Source organism: Ammospiza nelsoni, chromosome Z (genome assembly GCF_027579445.1).
Source record: "Ammospiza nelsoni isolate bAmmNel1 chromosome Z, bAmmNel1.pri, whole genome shotgun sequence".
In the NCBI taxonomy this organism is placed as follows: Eukaryota; Metazoa; Chordata; class Aves; order Passeriformes; family Passerellidae; genus Ammospiza; species Ammospiza nelsoni.
Genome location: NC_080669.1, coordinates 31,375,894 through 31,400,137, shown reverse-complemented (window position 1 = coordinate 31,400,137; position 24,244 = coordinate 31,375,894). Strand labels below are relative to the sequence as shown.

The following is a 24,244-nucleotide window of genomic DNA, read 5'->3' as shown; positions in this document are numbered from 1 at the left end:
CCTTATAATTTGTTTCTAGTAAATCAAACATCTGGTGGGAGGGCCACTTTTCTCTTTTGTTAAAAAAAAAAGGTAAAAAAAAAGCTTTTGGGTCTTGCAATTTAGTTACCCATCAAATTATCTTATTTTTCACTTAGACACTTTCTTAAATTATGGAGTGCTTTAGGAGCAGCACTGCTAAGTAACAATGTGCAATTAATAACATTCATAACATTTTCCCAACACAGAGAGGACATCAAGCTGTTCAAGTGATCGAGAAGGGTCACCAGGATGATTAGAGGGATGGAGCACCTCTCCTGTGAGGAAAGGCTGAGAGAACTGGGTTTGTTCAGCCTGGAAAAGAGAAGGCTTTGGGGTGACTTAACTGCAGCCTTCCAGCACTTGAAGCAAGCCTATAAGAATGACAGAGAAAGACTTTTTGCAAAAGCAGGTAGTGACAGGATGAGAAGGAATGGCTTCAAACTCAAAGACAGAAGGTTTAGATTAGATATTAGGAAGTAATCTTTTCTGGGAGAGCGGTGAGGCTCTGGAACAGGTTTCCCAGAGAAGCTGTGGACTCTCCAGCCCTGGATGCACTCAAGACCAGTCTGGATGGGGCGACCTGGTCCAGTGAAAAGTGCTCCTGCCCACAGCAGCAGGGCTGGAACTACATGATCTTTAAGGTCCTTTCTGACACAAGCCATTCTATGATTCTATGAACATTGCACATCGTAGATGATATTAAAAAGGTAGATTTGGTTTGCATAAGTGGAGCAGAGTTTCTGGAATTCAAATATTTATTGAAAATAGAGAATCTGTGTTCTAAACAAATGCATAGATGTACACTTCTTCCAAACTAATATGTCTGGACATCTTCCAGAGACATGTTCAGTCTTTGATAAAATTACTCTTAAGAAAAATGGGAAATTTTCAATGGTTTGAGTTGGAGATAGTACTGCTTGTTAAGGGCAAACAAAATAAAAGAAATAATGTAAGTTGTTCTCAGGAAAGGAAGTTGCTGGCTCTACTCAGAATCTAAAATTAAATTCTGCTGCAGCACATAATCTTATTTTAGCCTCATAGGAAGCTGCACTCATATTCTTTGGCCAAAATTTAACTCATATACATTTTTCTTACTGAAGTGATTTGTAACCCATCTGTAAAAGAGAATATTGTCTAAATGTGGCATTTCCGTTTTTTAAGTGATTGAAGAAAGCAGGAATTACAATCTTTATTGTATATTTTTCTGCAATAGACCTAAAATGCAAATGCAAACAGTTATGTGAGCCTATTTATGAGGCATGAAGTTACTTTTGTTTTGCTTAACCAAGTGGCTGAAATGTTGCCACCAGTATGTCTGGAATGTTATTTACTTGGTCTATTTCTGCAATTTTTCTTTGTACCAGTGTACACATGCCACAACTAGGGGTCATTTACTTAAAACTGACCAAAGTAATACTCTCAAAATTGCCATTATTATTTTCATCAGGGGCTTTATAATAAAAGATTTATCATGTTCTGCACCTTCTGTGCTCACACTTTCCCCCATCTCTCTCTCCCTTCATTCTCCTAATCAGAATTGCTTTTGGCAGATTTGGAGAGCTGCTGTTTTTACTTGCATTTTTTGTGTTATTTGATTCCTTGATTTAGTACTTTAACTTCTTACATTGTGTCTTACAATGCTGTCTGATTGAAATGTATTAGCTTTCTTGGCTGGGTAACTACTTTTTTTTATAAGGAGATAGTTGTTGAGTATGTTTTTCTATCTCCATGTGTATCATATTTTGTGGTCCCTAGACATCCAACTGGTTGCAAGAAAACTGTGGGTGTTTTAACATTTCCAACGGAAGGGTAGGATGGGTGGGGAAGCTTTTTGGAATGCTGACAAATAATATCTGACTCTTGGAAATGTCTGAAGGCCATAGACTCCCCTCCCATGCTTGGAAGGCTAGACTTAAAGACCAGGTATGCTTGTGTTTTAACATTTCCTTTATAACTGAGAGAAAAGTGAGAGAAGAGTTGAAATACAGATCATGGATATCACAGACTAATGTAGGAACATTCTGTGGATGGTGGTCACTGTTTGTGTCCTTGCTACTCCCATCTGTGACATGGTGCCCCATTAACCCCTTGGATATTAGTCAGAGGGCTTAATTCTGCTACTTTTATTTCCTAGATGTACTTAGTTTCAGAAGTTGTATCAATTTTGAGATGTTAAGTTCTGTAATGTGTGTTAGCATAGCAAAAATTGCCTTACAGTAGCATATGAGTTGGGAACTGCAGCAACTTGCAGTTCAGGGTATTTTCAATAGCGCAGTAACAATTCGTAACAGTTTTCCCCTGCAATTTCTTCTTCTTGTTTAAGTACAAAGCAGAGTAGATACAGACTGGGTTGTTCCCCTGCTGTTGTGAAAAGCAAATATCTAGTGCTTCTTACTTCTGTGGTTGTAGTAAAATGTGTTCTCCTATCCCTGCATTTGCAAAAATTATCAACTTTTATCACAAGTTGGTATCTTCATAGCTTGTTTGATGTTTTGACAAACACATGTGCTTTACCATATATGACACCTTTTACGTTTCGATACTGATTTGTTTTCTTTATTAAATGTTTCTCCTTTATTTCCATCTTTGATCATTTAGCTGACAAATACTTGTTTTGAATATTAACACTGCTCATATTATCCTGGCTTATATATAAATGTTTCTACTGAAATAAATCAGTCTTGTAACATGAAAAATATTAAACTTTGGTTGAAGTTACTTCTTACAATTAATAGCTGTTTGATGGTTGAATACCTTACAGCTGTAGGGTGGAATTTTAGTTTGATTTTCTGCCAACCAACAATAAAGTACAACTTAATTCCTACAAATTCCTGAGATATAAACTATTAGTCATGACCTAGCATGCATACACTAATAAGAAGCTAAAAGGCCAATAAAGCCAACCTGAAAGAAGGATGGAGAGAGACTATTTATGGAGCACGTAGTGACAGGACAAGGTGGAATGGCTTCAAACTGAAAGAGAGTAGGTTTAGGTTACATATTAGGAGAAAGTTCCTCCTTCTGACGATGGTGAGGCACTAGCACAGGTTTCCCGGGAAAGCTATGGATGCCCCATCCCTGGAAGTCTTCAAGGCCAGTTTGGATGTGTCTCTGAGCAACTGAGACCAATGAAAGGTGTCCCTGTCCACAGCAGGAAAGCTGAAACCAGGGGATCTTCAAGGTCCCATCCAATTCAGGCCATTCTTCAGTTCTGTTATTATTATGTCCATGCAATACACGTTGTAACAGGTCAGCAACAGATTCTGTCACTCATTTCTCTTGTGCAGCCCACACATCATCTTTCTGTCACAAAGCGTACTGCCAGGAGGAAGCCATCTCTGTGGAACTCGTCTGTGCCATGAAATTGCTCATGCTTGGTTCGGACTAGCCATTGGTGCTCGTGATTGGACAGAAGAATGGATAAGTGAAGGGTTTGCCACTTTTTTAGAAGATATATTTTGGGCTGGAGCACAACAGGTAAGGTGATGACACATTGCTTCAAAATTAATGTGGAAATCAAAATCATATGTGAATTAGATGTAAATTAAACCTCAAAACACAAACTGTGCTATTAAGTAACATCTTTTAAAATGGTATTGGAATTCACATGCTTACTTGATTAAAAAAAAAGTAAACCACAATGAATACAAAACTTTACAGAGGTAGGGCTCAGTACAAATGTGAATACAAACATCTGTTTGTCAATGATTACCTTCCCAAAAATTTTATACTCAATCATTAAAATTCAATTATCAAACAATTGCTGTGAATTCTTTCCACTTCTGTTGTATACCTGAAACTGGAAGAATCAACAGTCTTACTGCATATTGTAATATTCTAGGTATCTAATTAAAATTGTTTGGTTTCGTCCAATAGATGACCAAGAAGTGTACCTCAAAGCAAAATACAAGATGATTTTAAATGGGGCACACTGGCACTTACACTTTTTTTCCCTGTTCTACTGCCCAACAAGTTACTGTCCTGTCAGAGACTTAGAAATCACTGCCTCCCTTAAGATGATAATTTCATAAGTTGCATGCCAGCTAGTAAAGTGCTTTTCTGATGCAACTCTTACTTTTGTAGTACCTCTGCTACTTCAAGCATTTAATGTGTCAGTCCTTTCTACCTGTCCCTTCATCACGTTCCATCCCTTTAGTCTGCAGATTTCCACCGGAGTAAAAGCATGGTAGAACTGGGAACTGATGTAATACACTCCTCTGAACCCCCATTTTATTAAGTATCTGGCATATTTATAGCACCAAACTAAACAGAATACCTTGTTATGTACCATATTTTTGGGGGGGAAAAAAGAGAGAAAGGGTGTCTAGACACTTGGGTTTTCCCTTTTGGTTCTAAAACTAATTTGTGCCCTCACATTGAGAATAACTACACTGCTGTGAGCTGTTCACATTAGTTCTTTGCTTTTGTTAGTGACTTGAAAGCATTTTGATTGTAGTAGACATCCTTCTTGGAGCTGAGTGTAAAGGAGAAAACAAAATAGTGTAATTAGTTCCCTTGTTATAATGTAAAGCATACCTTTTGAACATTATTGACTAGTTTTGATGCAATGCAATCATAGAATTTAAGGATTGTGAGTGTATTCCATAGTGTCTGAGAATAATTTCCGTTGTGATTGAACATAATGCAGGGTAGTATTAGCTGCTTTTGCTTTCCCCATTTTCCCATCTATTCTTATAATAGAGAAACATAAACTATAATTATGTTCAAAACAATTGTTTGTCAGCTGGCAACCTGGCATTTATTTCATAAGTAGGAATCTCTGTTAATGTTATGTAAATGAGGAGAAACACAACAGGGAGCTTTCAGGAGTATGGCAGAAGTAGTAGGAAAGAGGAGTGAAGCCAGGACACAGTGTAGCTCTTTGCTCTCAATTTGGGAAGGCTTAAGGATGCAACCAAAAGCTCAATGCCAGGTATCTCTACTGTAAATTCAGTTTGTTTCTTGCCATTTACTGAAAGGAAAAAAACATGCCCATGTCTCTCCTCAGTCAGAACTATTTATCTGACTATTAATTTGATGTGCACAATGAGGCTTTTGTTTTTCTTAGTGCTGCTATTATCTCTCATAGCAGCAACTGTTATTTTTTTATCATGGATATTGATACCCTTTCCTCCCTCTTCTGCACATTAAAGAGAAACAAACCAAGTTTCTTGTTCTGCAAATTATTATTGTCTGCTGGGAAACGGCAATCAGTGATCTGTGTTTTTTGTTTACTAAGCAGCTGCCACATGATGAAATAAAAGAGCAACAGGAATTGAAAGCTTTACTTCGCTGGCGCAGACTCAGAGATGAGGTGCAAAACTCTGAAGAAGAGCTGCAAGTTTTAAGGTAACAATATGATAACATCATCATTGCTGTTGTATTTTCACTCTCTCCACCTTTTCTCCCTTCAAAAGATATACTTCCAAATCATCTGATTATATCCACTGCATTTCCTTATTTCCTTCTAATAAAAAAAGAAAATGCATATTAAACTGACTGGGTTGTACATCTTGACTATGATACAATTGCTTTTCCTTTTGTTATAGAAAGCTTTTAGAAAACTATGGGATTATCTTGATATGAAATGTCTCTGAGCAGTTTACAAGAGCTTCTATTCAGGGAAGAAATAAAAGACCATTTCCTGAAAAGTTCACTGTTAGAAGTCATAACAGAGTCATTTTCTGTAGCTGAAGACAAGTACATACATTAGTATGGTATTTAACTGCCAAGCTGAATGAAGCTTTAAAAAACAAGGAAAAAGTATAACATATAAACTTTATAAACCTACTTTCTAATTAGAAATTTCTAATAGTTATATTTAAAATAGATTTTTAGTCTTTAGGTATCAGTTGCTAAACTCAAGGCTCCTTTATCGATAAAGACAGTCTTCCTTTGCCAGTGATTAATATTCTATTCTGATTGGTGTGTTAGGAATTTTCAGTCTTTGATCTTGAGTGTCTGTCTAATTCAACATCCACGGAGCTTCTACAGCTTGTCTTCTCACCATCTTCAACCAAAAATAATGAGTTTACTAATCCTAGTTCAAATTAGCCATGATTTCTGACCAAATCATGGAAGTGCAGGGACAGATTTCAAACAATTATGTAGTCTATTCTCCTGCTCTGAAATAAAGGCAGTATACACAGACCATCCTAAGCAGGTTCTTACTGACATGTTCTTAGAAGGCTCCAATAAAAAAAATTTCATAAGAGAGACAAACTGTCTCAATCAATAGTGTTAAGAGTTAAAAATTGCTTCCTAATGCACAACTGAAATCCTGTTTATTTCAAACAATGTACATTTCATTTCTTTCTTTCACCAAGTGGAAGTGAAGAATAAATTGATACCCATCTTCTAGATTATCAACTTTTAAATATTTTTGGAAGACTGTTGCCATTTCATTCATTTAAGGTCTTCCCTTCTTCTTGTATTTGTCCAGTAGAACCTAAAAGGCTCTGTTATATTTGGACACTCCAGTGCTCACCCAAGACCTCGTGTAATCCAAAAGCATATCACCATCTGTGTAACTGTAGTCTTCCACTGATCTGTTTATGTTTACTGATGAATTGTGTAAGCAGAGTCAATGAAGTTACACAGTTCTGTAAATATTCAGGTGCGTAATTTGACCATAGTTGTAAATGCAAAAGCAAGCTTAATCACTAGTTGTTATACAGCTGCTGCCAACACAGCTACCAATTTACATGCTGAGGTTTTTGTTTGCTTTAAATATTAAAAAAAAAAATATTTAAATATTGGTTCTTGGGATATGATGTTTATCTGGATAAGTGTTTTCCATTTTCAAAATCACATTTGTTGTCTTTTGTATTTATATAGCTGTTACTTTTAATAAAATGTTATGTGGTGTAAACTTTCAAAATAATTTTTCTAAGGGCCATAACCCTTTGTAGTTTGAAACTCAAGAAGGATTAATTTTTTTTGAAAATGAAACTTATGCTTTCTATTGACTTGCACATTTATTCGACATAATAATAAGCATTTTTCTTACCTTTTGGATAGTATTATTCCTAATGCTAATACAAAAGAGTGAAAAGTTAATTTCTCATTTGAAAAATGTGTCTCCAATAAACACTTCAGGCCAGGCACATGATACCACTTCATGATTCTGGCCATTTCTTCTTCTCTGATATCTCTAGCTCCTTGTGATTGCATTTAAGGACTTCTTACTGATTTCAGTCAGATATAAATATTTTCTACTATTTTTGTGGCATGGACGTGAATAAATTATCTTTTTGCATATTTACTGGGTTTTTTTTCCTTTTCTTCATCCTTCTGAAAATATGTTCTCATGCTTTCCAAAACTGGCATGTAAGAGAGAAAATCTCAGTCCTGGCCCTTGGTCTGGGTTGTGAGTCTGTACTGAGGCTTGGGCTGGTTCTAACTTGTGTTTTTATATAGAATATTAAACATAAATTATAACTATTTGTTTCTTCTTGCCAATCATTTCAGGAAGGAAAAAATCAACCAACTCACTCTTCCCAAGCATAAGCTCATTCTTCCATTACTTTTTGGTTCCCTCATGATCATATGATCATTTGTGCTTTCTCCTGACAACTGGAAAAATCTGGCCCAAACTTACCAGCTGATCCTATCAATTTTTGATCCATCAAATGAATATCTTTTTAGACTGGGTGAAAGCCACTCAGCAAACTGATGATCAGCCTGATGTTTCTTCTTATTATGGGTACTTGGTAATATGTTATAGTAAGTAGCATGTCATAAGCTACCTGTAAAAAAAGAGGTCAAGTAAGAAAGAAATTAGATAACTGTCTTTTCAACAGGCAGCAGCTCTGAAAGGCAGCATGAGCAAACCTTAACATTGAAGAAGGAATTTGTGACACAGCCATGCTCATACAGGTTGAGACTTCCAACACATCTGTGCATCTTTTCTCACAGAATTAGAAAGAAACCTGCAGGGATAAAAGCACCTATGAAAAAGATCTTGGCACACGTTTTGCTGGTGATCACGAACACCAGCACTCTCATCCATTCTGTTAGGAAAGCAAAGAAGAGCATTCTGTTCTGCAGAATAAAGCTGGTGTTGACATTTGTTTCATCTCCTGGGCCTTATGGCTGAACTGCATCTTGTGGTTATTCATTAAGTCAAGCCAATGTTGATATCTAGCTCCAAATTAGTCTCTGACTTCTCTCCACTTGTGTCAGGTCCATTCTGTCCTGAAGCAATACCTCTGACTGCTCTGTAGGTGTTTGAAGAGTTTTATTCTATCTGATAGGAAATGTGGTTTCCGATGATCTTTCACAGTCTCTGTGTAAGTTTTCATGACCACCTGGCACATCAGAGCATTTAATTACCAAGGACATCCCAGTGCATTTTACTTTTACTAGGGCAATGTACTCATCTTCCCACCAAACAGAGCAGCATCTTCTACCTCCTTCAGAAATTTTCCAGTATCTAAAATGTGCCAGATAGCATCTTGAATATTTTGAGACAGCTTGCCTTTAGCATTATGGTAGACTTTAGCTTCCAGGTTAGATGCAGCTTTTGTAGGTCAGTGTAACACATTTTCAATCTTTGTACTTTCAATGTCTGGTAAATACAATAAGCGTTGCTTTAAAATATGGTTCTGAAGTCCTGATAGCAGAGAACAGGGTTACATTCTAAATAGTTACATTCCTTTACAGACATTTTCTAGAATATATATACAGCCTTTGCAGAGGAATGTGTATATGTTTTCTGTATGGAATTCTTCACTATCATCATCCAGATGCAATACTTCTTTCTGGTCAGTCCTAGGATTTACACAGGCACAAAGTCAGGGGAGGAAGGAAGTATGGTTGCCTAATTTAGAATAATTGTGATTATGAGAAAGATTTCAATTTAGTGTGGATTCTGTAGCCTGTGCTCAAACCCCATTTTTCAAAGTCAATAGGCAGGGCTATTTCTTAAGAGAAATGAAGCAGTTTTTGTGTTTTATGTATGCAGAGAATGATGAAAAGTCATGTATGGAATGTCAGCAGGTCTTCTTTCCAGGAGACTGATCCAGAAGAGAAATAGCTGGATTTTGCTTTCCTACAGTGGGTCTGCAGCATTTACACAGCCTAAAAGAACTGGAGTTGCCATAGAATAAGAAAACAATTATTGGCACTGTTCTTTCAATGTTGAGGGAAGATCTTACTGGAAAGATATTTATGAATGATAACATGGAAGAGGACTGTGTCAGAAACACAATGTAAAATTCAATCTGTTTTTTTCTCACTTTTATTTCAAACAGTTACATTTTATGAAAATTTTGTGTATAGTGGATTTCATGTGCACAGGCATGAAATAATGTCTGTCACAATAATGTCTAAAAAAAATACCCTGATTTAGTACTCTGGACAAAACTTTAATAAGAAACTCTGACACAGATATAAAAAAGGAAGAACCCCTCCCTCAAATGAGACACAGATATGGAAAAAAATTTGATCACGAAGTTCTTGAAATCATCCTGCATGAGTGGTGTGGTTGGAAGGATCTTGCCTTGCTGTGGCCCATATTTCCCCTATTCTGCAGAAATGAAAGGAAAGACATTTGGTTTTGAAGACTGGCCATTCAAAATCTACATTTAGAATTGGAGAGGTTGTTTTAGTCACAGCATTAGGCTCCCAAGACAGGCAACTGTTCTCAGACTACTGTTAGTTGGGATGTTTTCTGAATGGAAGAAAAACATCTAGATGTTCTTCAGTACTATGCCTGTGAAGGCACTTCTTACAAATGAAGAAAAATGCTTGTACAGTTTCTCTTTAGTTTCAGTCTGTGCTCTTTAGAGCCTAAAAGTCCTCCACACTGTTGTAGATTTGTGGCATACCAGATACTGTATTGCATTTTAAATCAGGCAGTAAGTAGTATTTTTTTTCCAGACATTGTTGTCTGGAAACCTCAAACCTGTGTGCAAAATACTTCCTCTTTTAATATTTGAACTACATTTCTTCCAACCCAAATGGAAAAATGAAAATCAGAACACTTTCTGCAGCAGTCTATTGCATGCAAATGAAAGAGGTTATTCTTGCAAGGATAGTCATGTAAGCTGTTATGCCAAAGTTCAGATAAAAAAAAAGAGAAAACTCTAGTTGAATGTAGTGACTTCACTGTCTTCCCCTGCACTTCCCCTTTCCTTAAAATGTTGGTTTTGTTTATTTCTTTTCTCTTGGTTCATAAGGTGTCTGCACTGGAAAATGACATGCAACCTGGTGTGATGCTGGCTGTAAAAAGACTACACCAACCTACTGATGAATTTTATTTAGAAGAAAATTGACTTGTTAGACTGTCTAAGTTAATTTATATACTTATGGTGAAGAAAAAGACTAAACCAGTCACAGGTGTTTAAAGTTACTATGCCACACAATGCTTTCAACTATCAGAACCTGTAATGTATGACTTATTTCTTTACTTACTTATCCAAACTTAATTAGTATGTTTCCATTTTAGGCCCAAAAAGGAGACCACAGGAGAAGTGAGTGAGTCTGGAGCCTCTGTTGTCAAATATGGTCTTAAAGCAGAAAAAATCTTCATGCAGGTTCACTATTTGAAGGTGAGTTTTGTCAGCTGATTTTTACTGAGATTGCTTTATGAATATAATAAAGACTTCAGTGTTCTAGATATCAGAAAATTCATAGCTTCTGCCTTAATTTTTTGCAGGGTTATTTTCTTTTACGATCTCTGGCAAGGAAAATAGGAGAGGTCTCATACCTTGCATCTTTACGGAAATTTGTCATTAAGTTCCATGGGCAGCTTGTCCTTTCTCAGGTATTGTGCTTCTTCCTCACCTTTTGGAAAAACAAACAACCCAAATATTTGGATTGGCTGCCTAAATCTGGTTCTGATGTAAGGGGAGAGGCAATTGTAATTGGCAATATAGGTAAAATTCCCACCTGGTAGAAGGCAGAACGTTTTTTACCAGTGACACTTGAATCACACCCTGCTAGTATCCAATAATATAAACAAAGAGGGTTATTTTTTTAACATTATATTTCAAAAGGCTAATGTTAATAGGTACTGATGTTCTCAAAGAAAAGATCATTTACCATACTGGAATTACTGCCTGTGATCTTTTAGCTTGTGGTTTTTGGTTGTGCTCAGTCAAGTCTTTTCCCTGATTCCTCTCTGTTTCTGAAAGAGAAGAAATTATACTTCTGAATATATTTATTTAATTTATTTTCTTTCTCTGTGCATGCTGTTTCATTCAATGCTTCTAATTTCACTATATTTCTTATAAGGACAAAGCCAAGTAGGGTTATAAGTAGACCTGCTAGATCTTTCTGTAAAAGTCATGTAACTACTGGCTCTAGATTTGTTTTGATATAGAAAATTACGTAGCTCTCTGAGCCCAAAGTTCTAGGAATCCTGTCACTAATGATGAATCCAGCTTACACAAACAGCAGTGCAGCTTCATTAATGCTGTGAAAACAACCATTCATGGGGGTGTCTGTGAAGCAGGTCACTGAACTCATTGTGGTAAAAAACATGCCTGGAAGAAAACCCACAACACAACAAATATTTAGCATTGCTGGAAGAGCAGTGTGATTGCAGTGAGAGGCAAGGGAAGAGAAGAGAGAAGGGCTATGAGAGATTTTCTGAAACCAGCTTCTTTGCTGAAGGTTGAAAGGTCTTATGCTTGAAATTTTTGAGGATATTCAGGACAGTGATAAATGTTTCCTTGAAACATTGAGTAAGGGCCTCTGATTTTGTGTAACTGAAGTCTAACACTTGCTGTTTCTTCCAGCCACAGTGTTTTTTGCTTGCATGCATTCTGTTTTGAATCTTACTCTTATGCAGTGAGATGTATGCCCAGGTATTTTACAAATAGCTTATGGACTTGTGATTTCTTTTGTATGTGAAGTCACCCAGAACTTAGGAGCAGTAGCTCTTAACTCAGCATTTCTGCCCTGTGGAGGAATGTTTGGGGTTTTAAGGGAGTTAACACTGCTGCAGCTGTTTCCTGTGCCATGTTATTGAGACTGTAAGCAACTAAATTTGGCATAGTGTGGAAAATGCCAATGACTATATAAGCCTTGTCTATATTAGGGTGTCCAAAATCATAAAAATTATCCCTCACTATTACACAGCTGGAAGAATTTTGAAAATTACAGAAGTCATAAGACTGCTAACAACAAGAAGAAGCCCAGTGTTTTAAGCTGGTGGTAAGAAAGGTGCTCAGATTTTGGTGAGAAAGTGTTAGCTTGTTGCTCCTGGTTGGTGTGGGGTGAATTATGTCAGTAGACTGAATGCTGCAAAGTTCAGCAGACTGTGGTAGCTAGCTACCACATACACTAGAGACTTTTCCCTTTGTCTAGCTATGAAGTGTCAATTCGTAGCTTACCTACTCTGGTCTCCTAAGATTAAACACTACACCCAGAAACATCCACTTTGGCTATTGGATAAAAAAACTGCTCTGTGTTTTGTTACTGAATTATTGGAGCAAAAGTTAAACTTTTCCTTCTTCAGCTACTTTTTTATTTGGATACTTGCAATATGTCCATAACTATGTGCTTAATATGTAAAGAAAAAGAAGGGTACTTTTCTTCATTTAGAAATACAATATGGTGGAGAAATAGTGTGGTACATTAGAACTTCTATTCGCTTTTGTGCTTTTACCTTGTCTATCAGCCTAAATCTATCTCCTAGTGAAATTATTGGGAAAAGCACCTTAATGTAATACTGGTTTTTGGTCACTGAAAAATGCAAATGTGATAGGCCTAAATCCAATTAAAATGCATTTTCTGTCCTTGTAAGAAATGTTTACCATTGTGGTTTTTGTTGGGGTCTGGTGTAGGTAGATAAGGAATCACAGGAGGAGTTGTAAATGCAGAAGCAATGAAGTCAAGTTAGTACAAAGTTTCTTATTCAAGATCTTTCTTGAACAAACATGCTGTCAGTGATTAAATGAATAAAACATTAAAAATAAATAGAGGTGCAGATGGCAAGTTTAAATATTATAGTGCTATACTTTCACCTTGTCCAGAATAACTGTAAAAGTACCCAGGTTTAGGAATTCTGGGAATGAGGGAAAGTAAAACAGTGAAAAATTGCCCACGTTTATGAATACTAGTCTTGTTTTAAACGGTGTTTGTAGTAATTTTCCCAGATGGGAGCTGCAGGTGCAAGGAAATTACTTCAGATGTTGAAAATTAATCAGTTTGCCTTTTTCCTTCATTTTGCTTGCATGCTTAGTAGATTTTTAATAGTAGCTTTATTTTAGTTGAGTTAGCAACAGATGAGTAATGCAAATCTGGAATCTTTGAGAAGGATTAAAAAAATATTCCATTTTTATTTTTATGACAGAATTCACTTACTAATTGCTTTGAGTAAACTTTTAAAATAATGACTGGAGTGTTTTGACTATAAATAGAAAGAAAGAAGTGCAAGTTGCTGGTACGCCTAACAAAGTTAAAGCTGTTGTTCGATTTCATCTTGAAATAAAAACACCTTGGAAACTAAATTGTTTGTGGAGTTTGATTTTCGTGTGGTTCTGTCTGTTATAATGGGCAATAAACTGACTTTTGACTAAACCTAGACAGAGGTTGCATTACCTGAGGCTTACACTGTTAAGCTGTCTGGCTGATGATTGTGGCCTGATAATAAAACACATAGTGGGGGGAGTCTTGCTTGCTCTAGACAGGAAGTTGTCTCTTTGGAGGTGCAGTATGGGATTGTCAGCAAATGCCAGAAGAATGTCTAGGGAAGGAATTCCAAATAAACAGGAATCTAGAAGGAAATCTAAATCTCACTGTTTATTTTTCCCACCCAGAAGGGACAAATTAAAATTTGCCACTTAGTTATGTAATTTGCAAATGGCATATTTTTTTAGGAATAGTTTGAGTGGATAATTCCTTCAAGGAACTATTCCTTCAAGGATGTACATGTAGTCAAAGCTTTTTTGTTGCCAAGTGAATGTCCATTTGGACTATCACTTTCAGTCATGACATCTCCACTGTTTTTATTCACCCCATTATATTCCAGTCAGAGAATTTGAACAAAAGTATCTGTTGGTTGTAGAGTACTTGAAATGTTTGGATTTGAGGTTTTAATATGAAGACATAATTGTCTTTTAATATTGAGTGTTCTTTTTTTGATATCAATATGTGTAATCAGGGAGAGGTACTTGCCTGATGCTCCAAACCAGTTCAAGGGTAGAAACTTGCTGGCCATTGCTCAAGACAAAAGTTGGAGTAGTAATAAAACATCTTTTGGTATGAAACACCACATATATCTAGTCAATGCTTTAACTAGTCTTCATTTCCAGTTACTTCTTTCAACCTACTTTTCAGTTTTTGGGTCCTGGCTCTTCTTTCTTTTAACTCAGACACAGTTCATCCATTAACAGAGCAAAGAAAATTTCTCCTTGATGTCAAATTCTTGTCTGTACCCAGATCTGATCTGCCCAGAAGAAGCCCAGAGTTAAACTGAGGGGCTAGCAGATCCTTAGTAAATGTGTTGAATTAATTTTTTAAATGTTTTTTTCAGCTTGGCCAAATGTCAATAGAATTCCACAAACTGCAGAATAACAGTTTCTTTATATAGAGAAAAATTGTTTTCTAGTCTCAGGGTCTCTAGCCAGGTAAGAACAGGAATATATAAGAAAGTGATATTATTTAATCAGTTTGTTAACACTGCAGCACAGTGGTAGCATGTAGTTTATAACTCCTATATTCTTTATACCTTCGCTGAATTACTTGCAACAAAAAGAAAAAAACTCCAAACTATGATTTGCTTTATAGTCTGATCCAAAATTTATTTATGATTACCGTAGTCATCCACAAGTGTTTCCTTCAAAATGTAAAATAACTAAAGCATCTTAAAGAAGTGGCATCAAATCTTAAAAACCCCCACATTAGCCTCTGACTTTTCTCCTGGACACTTCTGAACCATTTCATCTGTGGAGGAAGAAAAAGTAGCCTGAGAGTAAAACTCACTCCAGATGGTTAAAATGACAAAATTATAAACAGCTGAAAAGTCAGACCTATAATGAGATGCATCATGCAGACTTGATAATAGGCAAATGTTAAAACCCATGCTAATATGAGGTAAGTGGTAATTTGCTATCCTACTCCATTTTGGAGCGTTGAAATTTGAACAGTTAAAATAAGATATGATTGATTAATCCTAATTTTAATAAGGCCTGTAGAATGCCAATGCCTTTTTCTTGATGTTTGGAAAACAAAGGAGATGCTTAATTTCATAGTATAGTATACAGATTAAAAACTATCTCCTATGTGATTGATGATGAAAAGTTGATGGAATGTAACCAGGGAATCTAGCTGCATTAATGTATACACAGTGCAAGTAGTGTGAAGGATAATCACTTCAGTTTTACTATTCACACACTTTTGAAATAGCTCTAACTATGATCTTTCTTATACCATATCCTTTATTTACATGTAAGCTTACTTTGTGTCTCCAGCAAAACTTCCACAAGTGGAAGGAGACAGTATTTCTCAGTTTATATACAGAATAATGTATGGTTTACATACAGCAAACTACAAGTAGTTGTATGAAATAAAAGGATTTCACACAGCATCAGCATCATGTCTGCCATACACTGTCACAGTTAATGATGGCATTGTGGCCACAGCAGCACTGAGCCCAGCACTATGTAGTTTACTTTTTGTTATAAGCCAGTTTTGCAGTCACTGCAATGCAGCCTGAGTCTCATTTATAATCTAAAGAAGGAAGGCTTAACTGTGTTACCGGTAGTTTCAATTTGCAGTCTTTGTTTCCCTAACAATGCCATACTCAGACAGAGAAACAGTATCGCTTGTTGACTGTTATGGCATGGTCCATAAAGAAAAGATTTCTGCCTTTTAGGAAACATTCTTCAAGACCTTAGAGAGCAACAATTTGCAGTTGTTGTACAGTACAGTCAGTCTGTACTTGTATACCGAAGTGAGGAACATTATTAGCCTATGAAACTTGTCTCCACAAAGATTAGTATTAATAAAGCAGATGCATTGGTTTTATGAAACAGCACATAAATTAATAATTCCTATTAATAAATCCTATTATTATGTGATTGTTCAAAGGAGAGCATTCTGTCAAAGTGATTGTCATTAAAATCAAGTTATGTAGATACATAGGGTGCCAGAGAACCTTTTATGATGTCAGGTGTAACTTCTTAAGAGAGCTTATCATACTGGCATAAGTGAGGATGATAGTACTGTTCTTCCATTGGCATTGCATTGTCTTTGTAAAACCATGAAAGAAACTCTTGCTATCTTTTATTTGAAGAATTTACTCCTTAGTTAATGTGGTTGTCAGCAATATTGCAAATTTTGTCATGGAATGAGGAGTAGATGTCTAATCAGGCATGTGCACTAAGGAAGAAAAAGCTTTTTGTAGTTATGTAATTGAAGACAACGTGATAACATAAGCACAGTGAAAAGAGTGTAAACACACTTAAATTTGGTGTTTCTTAAGTTTTGTATGTAAATCTGCAGCCTTTAACAGTTTTAAATATAGTTTGTATGTGTGTTAAAAAGTAGGAACATAGAATTGTGTTAAAATAGTCAGCAGGCTTTTCAAGCCCATTTTCTTTCAGTGTTGACACCTTGCTTGAGAGGGTTGGAAAACTGACAATATAATATATATTACATAAATAACAATATGAATTATGTTGTCATTATATCACCATAGTGGATATATAAACTTTTTCTTATCATTCTGTTATCTGTGGTCTTAAATCTCTCACTAGCAGTGAAGACACAGGGTTATGGCTTCATAAACATACTAACTGGGCTCCTCTGTTCATTTTTAGGATTTTCTTAGCATGCTGTTGGAAGACATTCCTAAACAAAAACAGTAAGTAAGACCTGGGCTAGAAAAGCCAAAGAAATATGTAGAAATAAGATTTTAATATGTGCTAGCCAGAAATAGTGCTAGCCTGAAGATTCCTATTACATATATACACAAAAAATTATGGGACTTGTTGTGGTTATCCTATACCATGCTCTCCCCAGTCTTGCATATCATGTCAGAGGTGATGTCGTGTGTTCACTATGCAATCTGAAGTGCCAGGCATAGCTGGCTGCTCAAACTAACCTGTGATTCTCCTGCCAGCTGCTTTTGGCACGTGGTGCCCTAGAGCAAGGATGCCAGAACTTTGCTGAGAGTCTGGGATATCAGAGAAGATGGATTTTTTCACCTAGTCTGGTACCATCTCCTCTCAGTCATAGATTGTGCTGCATGAGGAAAGATGGAAAATGTGAATGTAAATTGAGCGTTAATTGCCTGACATGTCCTTCAAAATAGTCCTATGTGTGACTGTGACTGATTGAAGATGATAGTAGTTAGCAGCACTTTGAGGCTTATATTTTGGGTTGTTCTGTGCTATTCTAGACTGTGCTACAAATAGAGAGTCTTTTGTAGAGGACTTTTACATGTTACAGTTTTTAAAAATATTCACTTGAAAAATACAGTGTTGAAGGCCAGGATTGGAAAAGTGTTCATAACTCTGTGTGAGTGCTTTGGAGTGAAAAAAAGATTATATTCACAGAGGTCAAATGTATTGAGTTTTTTAGTGAAATACTTCTCTTCCTGATGGTTGAGGAACAGAGAAGCTAGTTACCATTGAGAAAATATGTTTTGTGGCATCTCAGGTTTAGTTTGGGTGCTTTTAGATTCTCCAGTGATTTAGTAGATAATACTCTCTCTGTATGATTCAATATAGTTTCTAGCCCAAATATAATGAGGTATATTATATGGAATAAATGTGAAAATGATTTTTATAGATGGTATGATTATACATTGGCATTTTAAAAAAACTTCTGTTTTCCTTCCTTTTATTTTTCACTTGTGTTTCACTGAACTCTAAACCCAGTAAAAAATGTTGTTGCATAAGCATCCATTTTTCTGCCTAAAAACCGTACTCAAACTTTTAATGAGACTAATGGAAAAGAACTGTGGCTCCATTTGTGATGTATCACATTCCAGAATGTACGAAAGAAATTTCAAATATATGGTAATTCATTTTACAGTCATATATATAGCATATCTGAACTATTTATTGTCAAAATTACTTGACAGATATCAGCAGCAATGCAAAGAATCTTGATATACAGAAGGCTTTTATTTCTTATCTGCTGGGAGGATTTTTTTTTTCATTCTTGAATACATTCTGTAGCTAGTACAGAAATACTCACCTGAGGTAAAAAAAAAGGGAGGAAAGATAAAAATAAAGTATTTTTAGGGACCATCTGCTGATGACTGGTTTTTTGCATCAAGTTTGATGTAGGAATGAAGTGCATTTCAATATTACAGCAAAAATACTGTGTAGCACATAAAACCTCTCAGGCTTGTGCATACAACTGAATTTACTTTTTAAAAGTAAAAAGTAAATTTTAGTTTTAAATTTTAAAGTAAAATTTAAACTGTTTAAACTACATACTTCAAACTTGAGAAATATTTGCACTCTAATACACTGTAATTTGTGATGGAGGCTAGTCTCAATCATAAAACAAAACAGAAGTAAAGAGACGTTTGCAGTAGGTAAAGAAACCAAATCTAGCCCTCAGCTGTGGCAACAGTTCTATGTAGAACTTGGCTTATGGGAGACTTTTGTAATGAGAACAGGATGAACACTGGCAGAAAACGATCATGAAACGGTGTGGAAATTTTCTGTAGTTATTACACTGTAGTAGTGTAACTTTAGCTTTCTACTATTGGATACAGACACTCGATCTAAAAGATTCTCACCTCCAAGTACTTAATTCCTTTAGTTTTTATTCAAAGGAGATTTTTTTTTACTACATTCACAGTGATGAGTAGCTCCAGGATCCAGATGTGACTTTTTATTGATTTTTCCTGCCTTCTGTACTTGGAGGAGGAGAGTTCTATGCCTACTTTATAGGGCTACTTCACTTCCTGCTCTGACTCAATTATAATGGCATGTTAGCTGCAGGAATCCATACTGTGAGGCAGGGTTCTTCTGTTTCTGGACTGCAGCTGAATACTGACGTCAGATAAAGCCGAGCAGTACCTTCTGGTCCTTTATAACTTCTTCACTTGCCTTTAGGACTCATTATTTATCTTAGTGAAGGACTAATGGAAAGAACAACAAACAAATATTGATCATTATCTTTCTCTAAAGGCTATTTACAAAACCTTTTAAAATACTGCATCCACCAGCTAGAGTCTCACATTATCCCTGCCTTTCTGTGGAAAATCTACAGTCCTTCCTACCAAGAAGTGTTATTTACTTTTTATTTTATGTCACCAAGGCATTTTATGTACTCATATAATTTGAAACCACTACATTGAAACAAACAAATGAAACACCAAGAAACTCCCTTATGTGTCTGTATATCAGAATGCACTAGATTTGATAAAACTCTAGTGGCTCTATTCTCCCTAAGGCTTGCACCCACAGTCTTTGCTGCAAGTTGATCCCTTCCACATCTGCCCAACATGTGAGCTGTGCAAAGAATCAGTGTTTACCCTTGTAACTGAGGGTTTCACCAGTCTTAGATAAATCAGAGTTGCTGCTTATGCAGCTACTTTATGATTGCAAAATATTTTTAAGCAGATGGGTTCTGGTCATAGGGGTTTTCTGCTGGTATTTTTTATTTCATTTCATTCAATAAAGCAAGCAAATCTACTAATAAGCTGTGGTTTTAATAACACATGATAGACAAAGGAAGGCTTGTGTTATTGCTCTGCTATTTCCACTGTTAATAACCCAGGTTTCCTAACCACATTGCTTGGATGTCTTCACAAATAGTCAATTAAGTACTAAAATAGTGCTGCAATTTCAAATTACTCAGCTATATAGTTTTATCTCTTTATTTCACATTTGCTTTCTTTGATTCACATGTACGTTGTTGTGAATGTGGTGATTTTGACTGAGACAAATGGCTCGTAGGCACCTAACTACTGAAGAAAATAATTGTGAAAAATTATTCCCAGTGGTTTTGATTCCTCTTTTTTTATTTTTTTTTCCTTCTTTAATAAGCCAAAATATATATGCTGGATAAAATCCAAATAAAAGTTATTTGTAGGAAGGTATGTCTAGTTGACAGAATCCCTAACTACTGTGTTTGAATTTGCTCTAATAATGCCTCCATATTTAGCTGGAATTTCTCACTTTGAAAATTACTGACATGTATAAATGTATGATGAAGCAAATGTACTTGTTTGCCTATTTTCAGTTGGATATGGTAGACTTTTATATCTTCCTTTACCTAAAAAAGAAGTTGCACAGTTTGATGTTTTTTCTCCTTGATTTAGGCATTAAGTGGGTTTATGTTAAAATTTGTAGAGTACCTTAGAGACTTCTGCAGTGAAAACTTCATGTATAGCCATCTTTTATAATGTCAATTTTCAAATTATCATTAATGTTAGTATTTTACAGAGTTTCTTTTAAAATGTTGAATCTGAACTGTGTGTGTGATGTTAGGAGATCATTCCTGGGCTGATTTGGCTTATCATCTAAACAAAAAGGCAAGGGATGAGATAATGGATGTAACCATGTTCTCATTTTACAGTAAGGAGCTCTTGTACAAAGCAATTGAAGAAACTTGGTCTTGTAAGAGTTAGTGCTAGTCAACTCCACGCAGATCCCACTGTCCAATACCTTATCCAGAAGGCCATTCAGGAATTCACACAAACACCAGATTTAAGTCCTTACAGATGCTTAACTGCAATGTAAGCAGGTGGTAAATGCCCTTACTGAACTGCAGCCTCTACAAATATCAGGGTCTCTGTTCTTTCTCTAGGACACTTGTTTTGAGATGGCAGTCTGTTTGTGATAATTTTTGGGGGGTTATTTCTAAGTCAAACAATTTACCAGAAGCGTTTCCAACATCATAGTTCTTCAGCACTGACAATTAAGAGATTCAGAGTAGATCTTTGCAATAGTCTGCTCATTACTATTGTATTTTTTTAAAAGTGAATGCCTCTGAAACAAGTTGGTTTTGTTTGATAGGTGCCAAAAAGAATATCCTTGTGTGCAAGGACAAACAAAGAAGATTGCATATTGTCATATGACAGGTGGTTTTCTGAAACTGAAACTTTGGGTGCTGCAGGCAGAGAAAAAGCAGTGTTATTGGTTTTGCTCTTGAGAAAAATGCCAAAGTTTTAGGAGAGACTGAGAAACTTTCTAGTAGTTAATGCCTGGATTAGTGTGGTGTCAGAACAGTGTGGTTCCCCTGAGTGTCATAAGCTCATTTCAAAGTCAGTTTTTGAAATTAAATAGAGGGTATATTAAACAGCTGTACATAGCAAATATAACATCGGTTATTTTGTGGAGATTTTTTTTCTCACACTATAGGTTCAGTTTCTGGGGATGGGGGAAAAAGGGATTAGCTGACATGGTGAAGCTGTGTTTCTTCTGCCTTGGTACAACAAATTAAATGTGCAACTAAGGGAATTTTTCCCAGCTACTAGCTCTGCTTCAGTATTAGAACACTAAGCTGTATTGGGTTTAATTCATACAACAACAAATAACAAAAAAATTTATTCTGCTTATGTTTCTTGAGAGAGAACAAATGGTACAGTCCAAGTGATCTACCTTTGCCTATATAACACTTTGGTATCCATTTTTAAGCTAGCTCTGTATGCACCCTTTTTATCAGCCAGACAGAAATAAGAAATCAAGACTATCTTCTGGGGAAGTAAACTGACTGACTGGAAATATTTCTCTTTATCACTGTTTCCAGTCAAGAGACTCAGCTAATCTGACTTAAGACTAGACACCAATTTTTAGAGCACAGTGGTAAGATGAAGATAATTATAGTCTGAGGGATTAACAATTAAATGTTCTAAATTTAATAAGCTTGCACAAATAACACAGAACGAGTCTAGATGTTTAGTCTTTTATTTTAATACATTACACATGCATCACATATGTTCAGTTTCCTGTAGAAAATTGACTTATAAAGTGATCTAACGCACACAATGGTGTTTTCCTGAAAATTCAGAATCCTGGCTACGTAGAAATGCTTCTTCTTGACTGCTGATTATTTAAATCATCTGATCAGTTAAAATTGTTTACTGGGTTGTTTGCCTTCCTGATTCAGAGCTTGGAAATGGATGTTCTTTTCATGAATGCTTTGTTTGTTGACTCTACATTACATATGTGAAAGTAACTGCAAGCATTAGAATGAATCTTGCTGAGGCATTACCATGCACAGGACCATACCCAAATGCTCTGTTTCTCATATTTATATTCATTGAGGGCTTACTCAACTTCATTTTTTCAGTACTTGCATGTGTGAATATTTTTTCATTATTTTAATTTTTTTTTTTTTAATTTGGCTTCGCTGCAAGCAAGGGAAGTCTTCCACCAGAGCTGAAGTAAATACCACAATAGCTGCCTACAAAAGTAAAAGTGCAAACATAGTTTCTGAATTTACAAATACTTATGTGTGTGGTTATTTCAGTATCACACAGCTTCATAATGACAAACTATTTCCTTTTGTAGGGAAACAAAGTTCCAGACTATTCTATGACTTCACTGTGAATCAGGATATAAAGGAAGTGGAGAAAGGACTAAACTAAAGTATATTAGACATTTAGTAACTTTGAGAATTAATATCCATCAGTGCTTTTTATAACCCCAAGTTTATCCATGTAACAAGAAGTAGAGCACCCCTTTATACTTTACATGTTTCACAGATGTAGTTTCCCACATAACACTTTCTCTGTCAATCCTTATTAGCACTAAATTTATGATTTGACTTTTATGTATACAAAACCTGATCTACCTTTAATTTGCTCATAGGACCTCTGATGGTTTTATTCATTAAAAAATAATCCAAGAATTTTGTACAGTTCAACCAATACATGAATTTAGAAGGTTTGCCTATCCTCTAAGGGTTGTTTTTCTCTTGAAAAAAATTGCTGTTTTTTGCATATCTTCTAATTTTATTTTTTTTAAAGGTCTGAGTTAACTGTAGAAAGTATCTTCCAGAACTGGCTGGATACTTCTGGAATACCGAAGGTAAATATAAAATACCAGGTCATAGTTCTTTCTAAACTCTTATATATAATGATTTTCTCATTATATCATTTATTTTTTAAATCACTACCTGATCTTATAACAGATATGATATTAAATAAACAGTTTTGATGATGACTGTTTTCCACATCTTTGTATGGCTTTAGCTTTTACGAGTTGCAGGTTTTTTCTTCTGTAGTGGTTTCAACAAACCTGCCAAAGGGCAAATCTTACAAAATTTATCCTGTAAATTAATATTATAGTCATATGATAAGTATACTTTACAGTATAATGATGGAGCCTACTAAATGCAAGGTCCATTGTTCACATTTGTTGGAATATGAATTACTTGAAAGCATTACTGACAGCAGTAATTAAATGTTAAATTATTTGGACTTTGATAACTTGTGTATTTTGTAACTTGCTTATAAATCTGCTGCATAGATAACATCTATTATTGGTGTTCCAGCATTGAGACTAAGCTTTGCTTTCTGCTTTTAATGCTAAGAGGTTTTTTAATGTTTTAAGTTCTGTGAACTGAAAATGCTTAGTTGCGTCTGTGCTGTGTGAAAGTGTCTGATTATTCATTTTGGACTAAAACTGGGATAAGATAAAAAGTGGTATCTGTACATTAATCTTCATAAACCCCAATTTTTTACAAAGTAATTTTTAGCATACTCTCAGGACTTGTTTTCTAACTGATTTCCCCTAAGCAGGCACTCCCTAGGATGCTTGTGTTCTGGTTTCCATGTGCAAAAGTGCAGATACTTAGGCAGCATGACTGAGTGAGCATGTTTGCAGGTAGAATGGACAAAACTGGAGAGCTCTGACAGTGCTCAGAGAACCTGATCTGCACCCAGACACTGTAGTTGAGCTCTTCCCTTGACAGCTTGAGAGATGTGCGTGTCCACTGATCCCTGTATGCTGTAGAAGGCTTTTGGGAAAGATGTACTTTGAGATCAACATGCTTTGAGACTGTTTGAATAGGCTGTAAAATCAAGGCAGAGTTTGTTTTTTGTTGTAAAGTTATTGAAAATAAAGATAACTTTAATTAGAAGAGAGGAAAGGAAGGGATAGTATTATCATGCATCTTGATGCTCAGTCATTTCCTAGAAGAGGACCTTGATTTTAATTCTGTGTTCAACCAAGGTTTTATTTTTGGTAAAAAAATGGCACACGTTGTCAAACAGCTGATTCAAGCATATGGAAGAGATTGATGTTGCATAGCTGTACCTGTAAGAGGCTGAACTGGCTCCTGAAATGTAAGAGTTTTC

At 35.7% G+C, this 24,244-nt stretch overlaps 1 protein-coding gene across 1 annotated transcript in view; it reads left to right on the top strand.

The window, feature by feature from the left end:
• AOPEP (aminopeptidase O (putative)) overlaps positions 1–24,244 on the top strand; it is a 175,058-nt gene that overhangs the window by 49,811 nt on the left and 101,003 nt on the right. The window contains exons 5-10 of the mRNA XM_059492960.1: positions 3,309–3,498; positions 5,264–5,370; positions 10,472–10,574; positions 10,682–10,789; positions 16,794–16,837; positions 22,913–22,973. Of these exons, the coding sequence (XP_059348943.1) occupies positions 3,309–3,498; positions 5,264–5,370; positions 10,472–10,574; positions 10,682–10,789; positions 16,794–16,837; positions 22,913–22,973 (613 nt within the window). The remainder of the gene's footprint in view (positions 1–3,308; positions 3,499–5,263; positions 5,371–10,471; positions 10,575–10,681; positions 10,790–16,793; positions 16,838–22,912; positions 22,974–24,244) is intronic.